The sequence below is a fragment of the Megalobrama amblycephala genome, linkage group LG9 (genome assembly GCF_018812025.1).
Source record: "Megalobrama amblycephala isolate DHTTF-2021 linkage group LG9, ASM1881202v1, whole genome shotgun sequence".
NCBI classification, from domain to species: domain Eukaryota; kingdom Metazoa; phylum Chordata; class Actinopteri; order Cypriniformes; family Xenocyprididae; genus Megalobrama; species Megalobrama amblycephala.
The window spans coordinates 33,172,628-33,188,336 of NC_063052.1; the positions used below are offsets into that span (position 1 = coordinate 33,172,628).

Sequence of the window (15,709 nt, forward strand, 5' to 3'; positions counted from 1 at the left end):
TCCTCTGCTGGACTTTGCCCTGTGCTAAAGTTAGTGCGACCTCCAGTGAGACCCCTTACAAAGGTAGAGGATGGAAATAGATCTTGTTTCTTTTCAACGAGGCGAAGCATGAGCAGTTACTTCCTGCATGATTTTACAGTCGAATGTTTATTGCTGTGTGGCTCGGTTGTTGATATGTTTTACTGCGCATAAAGATGGGATTTAGGGAGTTTGGAAAGTGTGTGTTTGTAAGATTCCGTGTGTGCCCGATGCCTGTGAAAGTACTCTGTGGTAAGATGTCCAGATGAGACAAGAAAAGTAAGAAAGGAGGGAAAGGGGAAGGGAGGGAAAACAGGGGTCTTCAGAGACAAGCCGCGCACACAGGATATCTGGCATGTTCGGCCTCAAAGAACAAGACGGTCTGACAGGAAAAATTAAAGCTAAAAACAGCAGAAAGGCCGGCCTGCTGACATGACCTCAGTATAGTTAACACAATAATCTTTTAAGGTACAAAAAGTTCTTTTTTTTTTTTTTTTTTTTTTTGGTTTTCCTCTGAGAGATTAACTCGACTAATACTTTGACATTTAGATAATGCTAGTGTTTAAAGAGATTGAAAGTACAATTTTTACAGGCACACAGCTCCTGGAGCTGTCTATCTGTCTGTCTCTCTATCCATCCATCCATCCATCCATCCATCCAAATAGGTCACACTACCCCATCAAAGCCTAAATAGCTATTGTGCTTATTCCCGAGTTATCGTCGTTCTAAACATTGCTTTAAGCTGCTTTTAACTTCTAAATTACAAGTGGGGTTAGCACCGCTTTTTACCAGGGGATATGAAACCCCACGCTGGAGCAGGGTAAGCACCGCTTTTGTGAAACGATGCTGCGCTAGAATGTTACAAGTAGATTACAAGCTTACAACCAATATTGTGCCTTCCCTGTTGAAAAAAAAAAAAAAAAAACAGCACATGCTGGTGAGGTATGTTTTGAAGCATGGCAGCTGGTTTGAGCTAGTTTAATGTGGTTCTTAGCTGGTCATGAGCTGGTTTAAAGGTGCCGTAGAACATCTTTTTAAAAGATGTAATATAAGTCTAAGGTGTCCCCTGAATGTGCCTGTGAAGTTTCAGCTCAAAATACCCCATAGATTTTTTTTAATAAATTTTTTTAACTGCCTATTTTGGGGCATCATTATAAACGCGCCGATTTAGGCTGCGGCCCTAAAATGCTCACGCTCCCCATTATATAACCAGCTCAGGACCAGCTTAAACCAGCTCATGTCCAACTAAGAACCAGCTTAAACCAGTTCAAACCAGCTGCCATGCTTCAAAACGTACTTAACCAGCATATGTTGGTTTTTTTCAACAGGGTTATATTCATGTGCTTTGGACAGTCACGGAAACACTGCACATTGTATAAACAGTAGTTTCAGCGTTTGAGGTCAAAAATGTCAAATGGTGACAGAAAACGCAACAATTGAAGTGAAGAAGAACACAAAGGCCTATCATTCTTACCTTTATAGTCCGAAAAGTCCATTCAGGATAAACTTGATGGTCGGCAATAATATATAATATGAGGATGAGCAATGCCTTTATGTAAACATATTGCGTGCTGCGTTCATCCAATGTGAAATGTGAAGGAAGATAACCCAGGAATCCATTTACCCATTTTAGAATGACCCAGGGTTAACTATTACAACTATTAGCTTTATTAAACTAAACCAAGTTCATGTTTGTCATTTGAAAAGATCTGTACATATTGTGAAGATCTAGAAATAGCCTAAATATTATGATTTTGTCATCATAAGATGTTAGATTAAACAACATCTTAAAATAATGAAATTAAAGTGAACACAATGTATCAATAGGGTGAGTCCGACATAATGAATCCAAAAAACACTACACAGCGAATGCCGGTGGTAAACACTCGTGTTCCAATACGAGTGTTTATGAGTTTTGGGAGGCGTTCCTTTGAAATGTGTTGTGAAGGAGGGGGGTTGTTCTTACGCATGCGCTCATTTCAAAAACTCAGTAACAGTCTTTGGATTCTCAGTCGACGAAAAAATCCTCTCTATCACCTTCAAGTTAAGTGCGAAATGTTCCTTTACCCGGGGTTAAATGCGGAGTTTAGAATGATGATAAATGCAATGTGAAAAGCCCTGGGAAAAAAATGACTAAAATACAATTCAACCACAATTTACTTCCAGTATCTACTGAAAATAAGGCTTTTTCCCCTCAAATGTTTAGGGGGCTCTCGCCTTTATTGTGGACAGTGGAGAGAGAGAGAGAGAGAGGGGGGCAAAACAGAATTGGACATAATGCAGGCTGGATTCAAACCTATGAGCACAACAGATCTATTTATAACATGACCCATTCCAAAAACTTTATCTGGTTTAACTTGCCCCTACCAACATAAAAGAGATGCCAGAGATCAGATGTAGATAATAGGTGGGTTGAACCAGGTTACTTTGGTTGTACATAATCAATGAGGATTTCAAGTTTTTGATTGGGTTTCTTCAACCAGGTAAATGTTTTTCAATTTGAATCATAATTTAGTTACGTAACTGGAATGGATGTACTAAACCAGGTGAAGTTCTGCTTAAACTAGTCTACTATCTTAAACTATGTTTAGGTTTTTGTAATTGCTGTTTTAAATCAGGTTATCAGTCTCTTGAACCAGATTATTATTATTATTTTTTTTTTTTAATGGATGGGTTAAACCAGAGCTGTGTCTGTATTCCCATACTTTTAGAGTATACTGTATTCAACAGGTTGACCTTGTTGGCAAAAATCACCCATCAGTTCCATTGGCAACCTGTAGTCAGCTCAGCCTGGCCTGGAGAGAAGACTCTATCCCTAAAGCCATGGAGACAAGAGGAGAGAGAAGAACTGGTGTGAGAGAAAAAGAAAGCGATGACGAGAAAGAAAGTGACAAAAATATCCCGGAAAGTTGCTCTATAATTGGTGCAGCCTGTCAGAGCCCTATTTTATGTGCGTGAACAGGGCAGGGCAGGGCAGCCATCCCGTCCCCACTGAAACCCAACACTTAGAGGAGCAGTTCCTCGGCCCTCCCACCTCCCAGCAGAGGAGAGCAGACTCCACAACACTGTGCTCCTCACTGCAGGATTACTGTGTGTGTGTGTGTTATCACACCTGTGTATGACCTTACCTGGAGCTTTATTTCTAGGAGGATGCTGCTTTGACACTTCAGGTGTGAGGTGTATTTTTGGAGGAGAAGAAGATCTTCTTGTTCCTACAGATTGACAGCACAGGTAAGAGTGAAGTTTATCATTCATTTCCGAACTGTATCCCATCAGCAAACAGTGATTGATTTTTGCTCTAGGATGTTTAGCAATATGTCTTGATAGCCCAGTCTGGTCTACAACTGTAGTGCTTTCTTTGTTCTTCTGCTTTTTGTGGGAACTTTAATAGAAGTAAAGGCTGTTTTTAACATTTCAGAAGAGGAAGAGTGAAGATTTCTGGTTTATTCATCTGCAGGTTGCTCCCAGGCTGGTCGTTTAGCAGAGTTTTGGAGTTTGGCCGCAATCGGGCCCTTGAGTGTTAGTGGAGATAGACACACTAAAAGGAGATTCAAAATGAGAAATGTACTTGCAGACAATACAAAACTGATGATAAATGACTTGATGGTTTTGAAAATTGCAAATTGTTCAATAAAGAAATAACAGGGGTGACTGGGTCAGGCAATTACATTTGTAACCAAAAGTTTGTGGGTTATTATAAACCAAAAATGGTATGTTATACTGTACATCTAATAACTAAAAGGTCGTAAGTTAGTCGATGAATGAATGCAGGTCATAGGACTGGTAACCAAAAGATTGAGATGGGTCAGTCAGTTATATTTGTAACCAAAAGATTGTGGTTTATTATAAGCCAATAATTGTATGTTATACTGTACATCTAATAACTAAAATGTTGTAAATTGGTCGATGAAAGAATGCAGGTAATAGGATGCAGGTAACTAAATGATTGTATGTTGTATGGATGGTAATCGAAAGGTTATAGGCCGTAGAGATGGTAATGCAAAGGACTGGTAAACAAAAAAAAATAAAAAAAAATATATTTATATATATATATATATATATATATATATATATATATATATGTAAGGTTGATGACCATGACCATTGTGCCCTTGATCATGGCACTTACCCCCAGATTCCATATGGGACATTGACCATATAATGTGTACTGTAAAATGGGTTTTGTCCAACATATGTAGCAGTGAACAGAATGGCTAAAAACAGAACTGGGTGTTCACTTCCACAACCATTTCATTTAAGTTATGAAAAGAACTTTGTTTTTTTTTAAATCTTTTTAACCAAGCACAGGTCCATTAGTTTTTAAAAACGCAACAGTAATTTAGGCTAATAGCTTGACCAAAGGGCTGGAAGAACAAAGTGCCCTTTAATACTTTGGACTGCTGAACTGAATGTAAAAAACAAGACAGATTGACATTATATATATATAATATTCTAAATATAAAATTTTTATAAAGTAATCTGAATTAGAGAAGAAAGTTACAGGAGGCTATTTGTTTTCACAGAGACATGAAAAACCAGTATAAATGTTGTTTACTGCAAATGTATACAGTAAATGTTACTAGTTAAACGAATGCAGGATATTTTCACAGCTTCAAAGAAACATGAGAAGACCTGCTCTGGTCAAAGGGTTCAAAGAGCTCGCCATGCTGGGATATACTGTGGGCTTTTAAGACCAAAAGTAAAGAGCAAACGAGACTTTCTGGGTCATATGATGATAGTGCAAACCTTCATGAAGGAAAAAAAAAGGAGGGAGAGGTTTAAGCTATTGAAAGCAACAAAGAAAAGACAGTGAATTGTGTGAGAGGAGGCCTCCGACCATCAGTTCACGAGGAACAGGGCTGTTTTCCTATTGGTCTGACAGATGCAAAAATGGGCAGTTTTCCATTTCTAGATGCATCAGCTTTTGTACTGGAAACATAAGGGGACTTTTAAATAGCTCAATTGATGCCATTTTTACAAGTCATCAAAGTCCCATTTCCCATTGATGAAGTTCATTCTATTGTCCTTGGTGAAGGTTTTTCAGGAGAATAGCAATTTAATGCACCTGAAAGTTATAGAGAACTTAGCTGAAATTGCCTGTGAGGAGAGATTGCCACATCATCAAGGTTCTACAAACCATAATTCAACGCTTCCCAACGTTGTTCCCTCGCTCTGTGATGACAGTGTGCTCCCTGGGGTGAACTGTACTCCGCTAAATCAGAAGAACACCCTATTTTACAGAGAAAAATCAGTTCAGCTTAGCCAGAGGAGTGTGGTTAGTCACCAGTGGTGTAGGCCTATGTATAGTTTGCTGAACAGGGGAATGAATTACAGTTGGACATAAAACTTTCTGGGGGTTTTCTTTCTATAGCCCCACCTTGTTTACTCTGGTTTCCTGATGGAGACCTATAATCTTTCATTATGTGTTATTTATAATATTATGCATACTTCACCTCAAATTCATGATAGCACTTTTGCTATAGTATCTGTCAAACAAACATTATTTCTTCAACACGTACTTAACAAATCATACCTGGAACAACAACATTTCCAGAGGTGTCCATCAGTCATATGGATGAATCTCATAGAGACATGTCTAGGTCACACTTCATCACAAAATAAGACAGAAAATCCATAAAGAGAATGATTTTTGACATAGTTTTTATGACAATTAAATACAAATTTTCTCTGCAGACATTTACTACACATTTACCAATTAGTATAAGTGATTTAGACATTTTACTTATGTGTAAGACACAATTGACCCTTCGCCGGGAGTTTGATTGACAAGCGATCTAACCAATCAGAACGCCGAATCCGCCATTTTGTCCGACAAAGCAGTCAGTACTGTAGTTAGAAGATTAACCTCGGTGGAGTTAAACTTGAAAAATTGTGTGTATTGACGTCTTTCCGCGTTTGAAACAACATTCATTCTCATGTTCATTCATGTTTATTTGATGCTATAAATGAACTAGCAGGAAGAGATTATCGGTTTACGAGTCTCTTGAGCTGAGGCGTTACAGCAAACTGTCACGACCACAGTCACGACACATTAAAGAGCCACAAAACGGTTTTTATTGTTTGAATTTCTTTAAAAAAATACACAATTTGAAAGCTGGGACTTTGTTTAATATCATAAGTAACCTGCTTTGTCTTTGTCCGTCGACGTGTTGTCAGTATCCTCTTTCTTCCGCGATGTATTTTTCACTGCTTGTGGCGTGACAGCGAAATGGCTTGTCGGACAAAGCAACAGTAACTAAGGGGGGCGGGTCTTTGCGAAGGGTCAATTGTAATAATAATAATAATAATAATAATTGTATTTATATAATACGTAAAATAGTCCTGTATTCACTTGTATACTGTGTTTATGAGCATGTTGATGTTCATTTTGTTATTGGCTCAAACTAAAACGGCAACTTGGAAAGTACAAATCAGGATTAATGTGGGCTGCACCAGCAGTACATCAGTAAGAAAAATATTGTGTATAGGACACAGCTAACATGAATCATACACTCCACTTCTGTTTGTAATCTATCAATATAACTCAGCTCCGAGTCAGAATGACTGATCACCTCACATTTGTTCTCATGTCTCCACAGGAGCAGCAACTTGATGATCATCACACCTTAGTAGGAATATCAACGAACAATAGTGGAGAAGGAGATGGAGTTTCGATTCGGCCTCAGGATCTCTCTGGTCCTGGCCATACTGGCTCTGACTCTGTATGGAGGTGGTGTTGAAGGACAAAGGGCAGGTGAGGTCACATACTAGCCTAAATATACTGTTTTCATGACCCCAACCACATCTCTGTTTAACTTTGGCTCGGTGGTTCTAATTCTGACTTTCAATGAGTCTGTTGTAATGTGTGCATACTGAGGTTTTGCACCTGACATATACTAGTAGCTTTGTGTTCTCTAAAATTCAGTCCATGTATTATCCAACTGGACCATGGTACACTGACAGAAACACAAACCACGTAAATCTGTGGCTAAACTGTATACACACCCTCTGTAAAATTGCATGTCTTTTGTCCCAGGTTGCAAGAATGTCCACTATGATTTGGTATTCATCTTGGACACCTCTTCCAGTGTGGGCAAGGAAAACTTTGAGAAGATCCGGCAGTGGGTGGCAAACCTGGTGGAATCTTTTGACGTAGGTGCGGAGAAGACACGTGTAGCCGTGGTTCGCTACAGTGACCGTCCCACCGCCGAATTCAACCTGGGCAGGTACAAAACTCTCGAGGAGGTCAAGCGTGCCGCTGGGAACATCCGCTACCTGGGTGGGAACACCAAGACTGGAGACGCCATCAGCTTCACCACCAACAACATCTTCACGGAGAGGACAGGGGCAAGGCCTGCCGCCAAGGGTATTCAGAAAGTTGCTATCTTGCTAACGGATGGCAGGAGTCAGGATTTTGTTTTGGAGCCATCGCTTGCTGCAGCGGCTGCTGGAATCAGATTATTCGCTGTTGGGATTGGGGAAGCTCTTAGGGAGGAACTGGAGGAGATCGCCGCCGAGCCCAAAAGTGCTCATGTGTTCCACGTGACGGACTTTGATGCCATTGACAAGATCAGGGGCAGGTTGAGGAGGAGACTCTGCGAGAGTGAGTATTATTGATGACTTTGACCTTAAACATCATTATTTAAAAAATTAAGGTTTTGCAGAGATGCCATAGAACAGGTCGGCAACCTATGGCACGCAAGAGAGGTGTATGTATTTCATTCAGCTAAAATACCTCGTACCTGCATACAATCTACATTTTGAGGTAATCATTCCTCATTGTAATACAGCTTGTTTAATAAATTAGGAATTATAAATACTATAGTGTGAGAATTAATGCAAATTAACAGCAACATAGCAACACTGTAAACCCTAATGCTCAAAATAATTAATTGGTTTGAGTAGGACACACTTAAATTAAACTATTTAATTAGTTCAGTCAAATTAATTTTTATGAGTATTTAGCACTTTCATTTTCTTTTAAGTTCATAGAACTGATACATTTTAAGTAAACTGAACTGTTTCTGAAGAGTTTGTGTTAATGTGGGATTTTGGAGAGTTACCATCATGGTGACAAGTGGTGCAAGCAACTGATTGCCTAAAAATTGTTTGAGTTTTGCCAACTTATTCAGGTTTACAGTGAATTTGTACGAATTTTATGAGGTGGCCAATTCGTTTTCATATGATTTGTCTATACTCCAGTTACGGGTAAGGGAGGACATTAGGGGTGGTCCTTTTTGAAAAATCGTACGAGTGAAGTCCTACAAATTCATACAAATCGGCCACCTCGTAAAATACGTACCAATTGCCATGAGATCGGCAGCTCTGACAAACCATTAGCGCGCCAACTGCACATCACGCAAATAAGCTTGTTCCGCTGTACATAGTTAATGCTATACATTTCGGAGAAACTCTGTTCATGTGTACCTGGTCACTTCATGTGTTTTTCTGATTGGATATAGCTATCCAATCATGAAAAGACCAAAAGAGATGAGATGAAACTGGACAAAATGCATCTGATTGTTAAAGCCACATGTATATTTTACTAAAATTAAAAACTAAACATGCGAGAGCATGTTATAATGGCTACTGTACCCCAATATGATAGTGCTAGAGTAGCATCTCTTCAGCAAGCCGACGTGTAAACTACCACAAATATAACTGAAAGTTCATCCTGAAGATCAGTTTTAACAAAACAGATAGCTATCCGTTTGGTTAAATAGGTCCAACTAGAAACACCATGGGGATTGAAAATGGCACTTTGTGACAAAAAAGATTGCCGACCACTGCCATAGAATAATCATTTTGGGTTCTCCAAAGAACCTTTCATTTTAAGTGTGAAGAACTTTTTAAAAATCTAAAGAACTTTTTCCACTATAAAGAACCTTTTGTCCAATTAAATGGTTCCAGGGACAATAAAGGTTCTTCATAGAAATATAGATGCCAATACATTTCTTTATACACTCAGATAGGTTAGGTGGAAGTTGACTTAACATGGAGTCAGCTTGACCGTTGACTAAACACATCAGTCAATTAATCTGCTTTTGTTGGCACACATTCCCATTCACAAGAAGGTCTGTTCTGTGCCATACAAGACTTGTTGGACAGGAACTGGAAGCTCTTTTGCCTGAACATTTCTGTGGTTTCTTGCCTCGGTGAGCTCCGAGTAAAGAGGTGTAGTAAGACCAGAAGACAGAAAAGCTCTGAGCTCAAGTGCTTTTCCAGATCACATCTGCTCTGCAGGCAAAGATAACCTAAAAGTACATGTGGGATAGTCTTTGGAGGCCATTACAAACAACAAGCTTGCATTAAAACTATGAATATAGATTCAAAAATACATAAACCCAAACCGTTGAGGTATGTGGCCTAGATTGACCATACAAATGCAAATTATGTGTATGCATGTATGTTTTTAGTGATGATGGATGCTTAGCCTTGACATTCCTCTCTAAAATTAGCGTAAACAGGAGAGAGACGACACCTGGATGGAGCTCTTCAGTTTAAGTGGAAATCTGAGTCCATAGTACCACTTCCGCTATCCAGAACTCTTGTGTAGTCAAAGCAATATAAAAACATGACACATACAGTGGTGAAGTGGTCTTTTGTTGAAGGTACAATCATTGGTATTTGAAGAGGTTGTAACACAAGCCTTCTCCAGTACCTACTTTAAATCAGACAGCCTAGTGGGAAGATAGGGAACCACTTGGACTTGGCAGGGAGATGGAGAGATAAAAAGAGAAAGAGATAAACTGATTCATGCAAACCCAAACCTTGACCCAGCCCTGATTCCAACCAAAGGTCCTCCTCTGAATGACTGTAATGACATACATGACTCAGAGGGCAAGAATATTCAAACACTCACTGCCAGCTACAGACTTTGTTGTCCTATCAGGGATTATCCTTCAAACATTTAGACAACTGGAACTGCATATCAGGTCCAGTTCTGTGATAACCAAGATAATCTGGCACTAGCATTGGCATCTAAAATTACTGTTGGCTAGAAAACATGGCATCTCCAAGGTCCAAGTTATTTTTGCTCTGAAAATTACAGTCCCAATGTTTCAACTGGGCTTCACCATACTGCATTTTTACTTTTTAATCTTTGGCTTTTAATTTGTTTTATGTGAAAAGATTAAAATCATTACATCTAAGAGCGCAATTAGCATTATTTTAAATGTGATTACCCATAATGCAGTTTTGGAATTTTAAGAAAATGGCATTTTCTTCTCTAAAAGTCGGTTGGAATCCATTTCTTTTTTTCTTTCTTTCTTTCTTTCTTTCTTTCTTTCTTTCTTTGAATTGTTCAGGTAATATTCACCATAACAGTCATGAAATCATTCATAATCATTCATATCTTTCTTTTTGCATAATATAATTTCCTTTTGATAAAATGGTGAATATTACATACAGCTCTATGATAATACAGGAAGTGCAGTGGGCCATTTTTAGCATGCTTGAAATAAACGAAAAGCGCAAGCGTGTTTGACTAGTAGTTTCATCACTTAGTATATCTGGGCTTTGGTTCAGGTTGGTGGTCCACCCATGACCACAGCATGCCAGATCTGTAATCAGCGGTGGGACGCTCCTGAACAGAACAGCAGTGCACTGTAATATGTTGGGTGTGCTAATTTCCTCATGTTTGCTTTAGCATCTGTTGTCTCCGTTTCCTAAATCTGGTTTTGATTAGCTTAATGGGCATTTCAAATAAGAGAGAAAACATTTGATTAAGCCCTTCCCTTTGTTGTGTTTCCGAGGATAGATTGCACACTTGTTTGAGGATTCAGATGTGTCAACGAGTAATATTTTGTGTTGGACTTCAGAACACAGTAATAAAGTAGGATTGTCTCTAGTGCATCTGAGAAAACTTGGAAGTAAGATGTTTCAGTTGTTGATACTGGCATTCTGAATGGGTTTTAAATGCGTGCAGTTGCTAGGGTGTTTTAGTTGGGGTCTTAGTGGCTGTTTAGCTCAAGAACTTCATAAGCAAAAAAGTAAAGATGGGTATGGTTTTAAAAAGTCCTCTATATGACACAGCACTTTCTAAAATGCTGCATCATTCTCTAGCCTGAAATGTCAGGGTGATTAATTGCTAGTTTCATTGATCAGCCGGTACCAGTTGGCCCTTTTTAAGCATGAATAAATTCATCCTAATTCATTAGCTTGGTAAATGTTTGGTCATTTCAAAATAGTATTTTATGAACTAACTAAAGTCAATATAGTGCACATCAGTCATGTGCAGATGCATCCATTAGATTCTTAACTAACAACATCTGGAAACCTTTTGCAGGTGCATCATAATTTGTTTTCAGTTATATTCATTTAACCAGCTGATATGATTTTTTGATGTAATCCAATCACAATTTGATTTGCTCTACAAACAAACAAATGAAAAAGTCTTTGAAAAACACTGTACAAATGCAGTAATCTGAAGGCTATGTTCTTCTCAGTCCATCATTTTATTTTCATGGCCACTCTCTAAATTACAGCCTTTATGCCACAGCTGAAGGAAGTTGCCCTCGATAGAGCACAGTTAGAAATCACTCATAAGTGCCATTTAAACAATGACGCACGACTGGCTTTTGATTGCTTTGTCATTTCGCCAAAGGAAATAGGTTCATCAAAAACAACTCTTTATGGACAACCACATTTAGTTAGTTACTTGTCATTTTAGCAACATGCTAATTGTGGGGTCAGTCCTCCAAAAGAAACTGTGAGGTTAAAGGAACAGTTCATTACCAAATCTAATTGTGAATCATTCTTTTGAGACAGATCTTTTCAATGAATCAATTGAGGTCACATCTGAAATATTAGGCAGCTGACTTGTTGCCTCGCTGCCCTATCAGGCAATGACTTTGCAGGCAGAGTTTGCGTGCCAAAGTACCTCACAAAACTGATTTTGGACAGACTTCTGAGGCAGCGTAATGGTTTAATGATGTACAAAATGTGGTGATAACTAAGCAAAATATTTAATTACTACTATTACTACTACTATGAAACTAAAAGTGGAAAACTTTGGTCAAAAACATACATTTACACACAAACTGACCAACCTTGCTGTCTTTAATTTTTAGCTCAACTGTCACAGAATGGAAAGCAGAGGATTGTGGGATATCAAAGGCAGTAAAGAATACAACTAGGCCTATGCTGCTTTCATAAATCGATCAGATGAAGGTATCTCAGGAAACAGCAAGTGAAGCTAAAATTGGATTCGGCCATGCCTTGATACCTTCCTACCTTGGAATGCATCCTCCGAAGGCAGCATTTTTAAGATTTCGGACGCAGCCAAAGACATCGTTTATTCAAGAATCATTCTTTAGTTAACTCGCTGACTCAATAATTTGGTTGCAGCAAACTAACTAGAAATGTACTAGCTCCAATACCCACTAGTTTAATGTTCTGGCATGATCTTTAAAGCCCGTTCACACCGAGAACGATAACTATAAAGATAACTATACTATTTTAGCGTCCACACCAGCAGACGATAACGTTCTGTTTTGTCGTCTGTCACTTTAAATGCTCGAGCTCTTTATAGCAGGATGGATTCTGATAGGTTGTCAATGTTTTTATCGTCAAACGATTTTGTTTCTCTGTGCCATTATCATTATTGATGCATTGTGGACTCTACTATTCTTATATCTTTACAGTTATCGTTATAGTTATCATCATCATTAGCATGAACAGACCTTAAGAACTGCTAGAAATAGTTAGCGATTGACATTTTTGGTTTAGGAAGGTTGAGGACATGGGAACAGAAAGCAAAACCTCAAGTTATTATGCACATAAACCCTTTGAAAACGATACATTGATGTCCTCTGGTAAAATAAGTTGGCTCACATAACGAATACAACGCAAATATAGACAGCCAGGTGCTCTTTTCTCCGACCTTTATTTATCCCCGGTGGGCGGCCAAGCTCTTTATTTTTTCGTGGTCATGAGGGTGATGTTTGGTTCAGGGCAGGGACACGCTCAGGGGTGTGGGGGTTTGGGAGAGTCACGCTGAGGACACTGTATTGGACAGAGATGTAATTGTGTCAAGTGACCCAGCCTCTGTAAAGTGGAATTCGTAGCAAAGTTGAGGCCTCTTAAATGCTACAAAGCACTTTTTATAGGAGCGATTAAAGAAAATTACAGGGTCTGATTGTACATGATTGTCAGGGACGCGATCAGCCGCTATGTGGTTTGGGCGTCTGCCTGGTTCATGCCAAGAGTCTGTGCATGTGTAGCAAAGAGAGAGAGAGAGAGAGGCTTAAAAAGACATAAATCATTTAATCAATGGTATTATATTCCATTATTCTAACAGTGAACATCCATATGAAGGGAAGACTTGGATTTAGCCTTTTGATGAGGATGAAATGGGAACCTTGGAATAGCCAACTAACATCATTCCTTTTCCATTAAATTTGAAGATTCCAAAATGGACATATGCTGTCTGATACTAAATTCCCACTTACTCTCCTTTTTTTCAGGTTTGACTGAGCTAATGTTTGTAAAGCCTACTTTAGATAGCACTTTATGATTTCACACCTGGAAACCTAAAATTAAAGTTTGACCACTTGGTGGCATTATACTTGTCTGGTTGTCATCAGTCACAAGCAGAATGATGACCAGAATAGTTCAGTCAAAAATGAAAATTATTTTATTACATTCATGTAGTTTCAAACTTTCTTTAATTCATTTGTTTGTTTGTTTGTTTGTTCGTTCATTCATTCATGTGGAAGACATAAGTCGATTTTTTCCAAATTTAAAAAATGTTTATTTTTTTTCTCATGCAGAAAAGTATCATAAATCATGTCAATTACTAATTTAAAGGTAGATAACTTAATGACAATATTATGGCTTTTATGAGATTTTTGGAGCTTGACAGATTTGGTTGAATATGTAAGAGGTCTATATTCGTCGAAAATATCTACTTTTGAATTTCATAGTAAAAAATGTTCCTCTACTCTGGGTAGGTTTAGGTGTAGGGCGATAGAAAATACGGTTTGTACAGTATAAAAACCATTACGCCTATGGAATGTCCCCACAATTCGTAAAAACAAACCTGTGTGTGTGTGTGTGTGTGTTGTGGTGCTTGTGGGTGATGGTAGTTCAGATCTAGAACACAACATTTGCCAATCACATCATTTCCTCTACTCTCTTTTCAATTAAAAGTAACAAAAAGACCAAACAAAAGCAATAAGCAGTCATCCACTAGTGTCTAGGCTAATATTAGCATCCTTCCTTAGCACTAGCAAGTTCCTCTCTACAAATAGCACATTCTCATCACAGATGCCATAGTAAAGCAAGTCTGCTGGTGTTTTGTTTCCTCCTGTCATCACTGCTGTCACTAGCTATGCGTCGCCATTTGAAATCTGCCCGTTCGTATGTCCTAAATTATCACCGCTGTGACGTTAGCATAGCTGCACTCCAACAAACTCTAAGCTCAGTGGACCAACCCGTAACTTTCCCCACGTCTATGTGTCAATATCATAGATTCGTAAGTTATGCCACCATGTCTTCGCTGGAGGGCTTGAAAAAGATTCTCTAACAGTCTGTCTTCAAGAACAGAGAGGAAGATGGATAATATTACAGTGACACTCACTCGACTGTTCATTTCCTTAAGCTGCCAGTAAAATCATACCTCTTCAAAGAGGGCAATGTTTACTGCTCAGAAACGTTACAGCATTCTTATTTAGGTTTCATTCAGTTTTTTTCTTCCTAAAAAGCCTTAAAGGGGTCCTATAGACTTTCATCATTTAAAGGTGCCCTAGAACTTTTTTTTAAAAGATGTAATATAAGTCTAAGGTGTCCCCTGAATGTGTCTGTGAAGTTTCAGCTCAAAATACCCCATAGATTTTTTTTTATAAATTTTTTTTAACTGCCTATTTTGGGGCATAATTAGAAATGAGCCGATTCAGGGTGTGTGGCCCTTTAAATCTCGTGCTCCACGCCCCAAGAGCTCGTGCTTGCCTTAAACAACATAAAAAAAAGTTCAAACAGCTAATATAACCCTCAAAATGGATCTTTACAAAGTGTTCGTCATGCAGCATGTCTATTCGCGTAACTACAGTGTTTATTTTGATGTTTACATTGATTCTGAATGAGTTTGAGGCTATGCTCCATGGCTAACGGCTAATGCTACACTGTTGGAGAGATTTATAAAGAATGAAGTTGTGTTTATGAATTATACAGACTGCAAGTGTTTAAAAATGAAAATAGCGACGGCTCTTGTTTCCGTGAATACAGTAAGAAACGATGGTAACTTTAACCACATTTAACAGTACATTAGCAACATGCTAACAAAACATTTAGAAAGACAATTTACAAATATCACTAAAAATATCATGATATCATGAATCATGTCAGTTATTATTGCTCCATCTGCCATTTTTTTGCTATTGTCCTTGCTTGCTTACCTAGTCTGTTGATTCAGCTGTGCACATCCAGATGTCCTGCCCTTGTCTAATGCCTTTCATAATGTTGGGAACATGGGCTTGGCAAATATTGCAAATATTGGGGGCGTACACCCCGACTGTTACGTAACAGTCGGTGTTATGTTGAGATTCGCCTGTTCTTCGGAGGTCTTTTAAACAAATGAGATTTATATAAGAAGGAGGAAACAATGGAGTTTGAGACTCACTGTATGTCTTTTCTATGTACTGAACTCTTGTTATTTAACTATGCCGAGGCAAATTAAATTTTTGAATCTAGG

General features: G+C 38.5%; 1 protein-coding gene across 5 annotated transcripts in view; it reads left to right on the forward strand.

Moving 5' to 3' along the window:
* Positions 1-643: 643 nt before the first annotated feature.
* Positions 644-15,709, forward strand: part of col22a1 (collagen, type XXII, alpha 1) — a 69,640-nt gene continuing 54,574 nt past the window's right edge. The window contains exons 1-4 of one of the 5 annotated variants that reach the window (XM_048202977.1): positions 644-838; positions 2,749-3,249; positions 6,618-6,772; positions 7,055-7,621. In XM_048202977.1, the coding sequence (XP_048058934.1) occupies positions 6,682-6,772; positions 7,055-7,621 (658 nt within the window). In that variant the 5' untranslated portion in view covers positions 644-838; positions 2,749-3,249; positions 6,618-6,681. Of the gene's footprint in view, positions 839-1,939; positions 3,250-6,617; positions 6,773-7,054; positions 7,622-15,709 lie in introns of those variants that run through there. The other 4 variants (XM_048202976.1, XM_048202978.1, XM_048202979.1 and 1 more) reach the window with 4 other exon arrangements.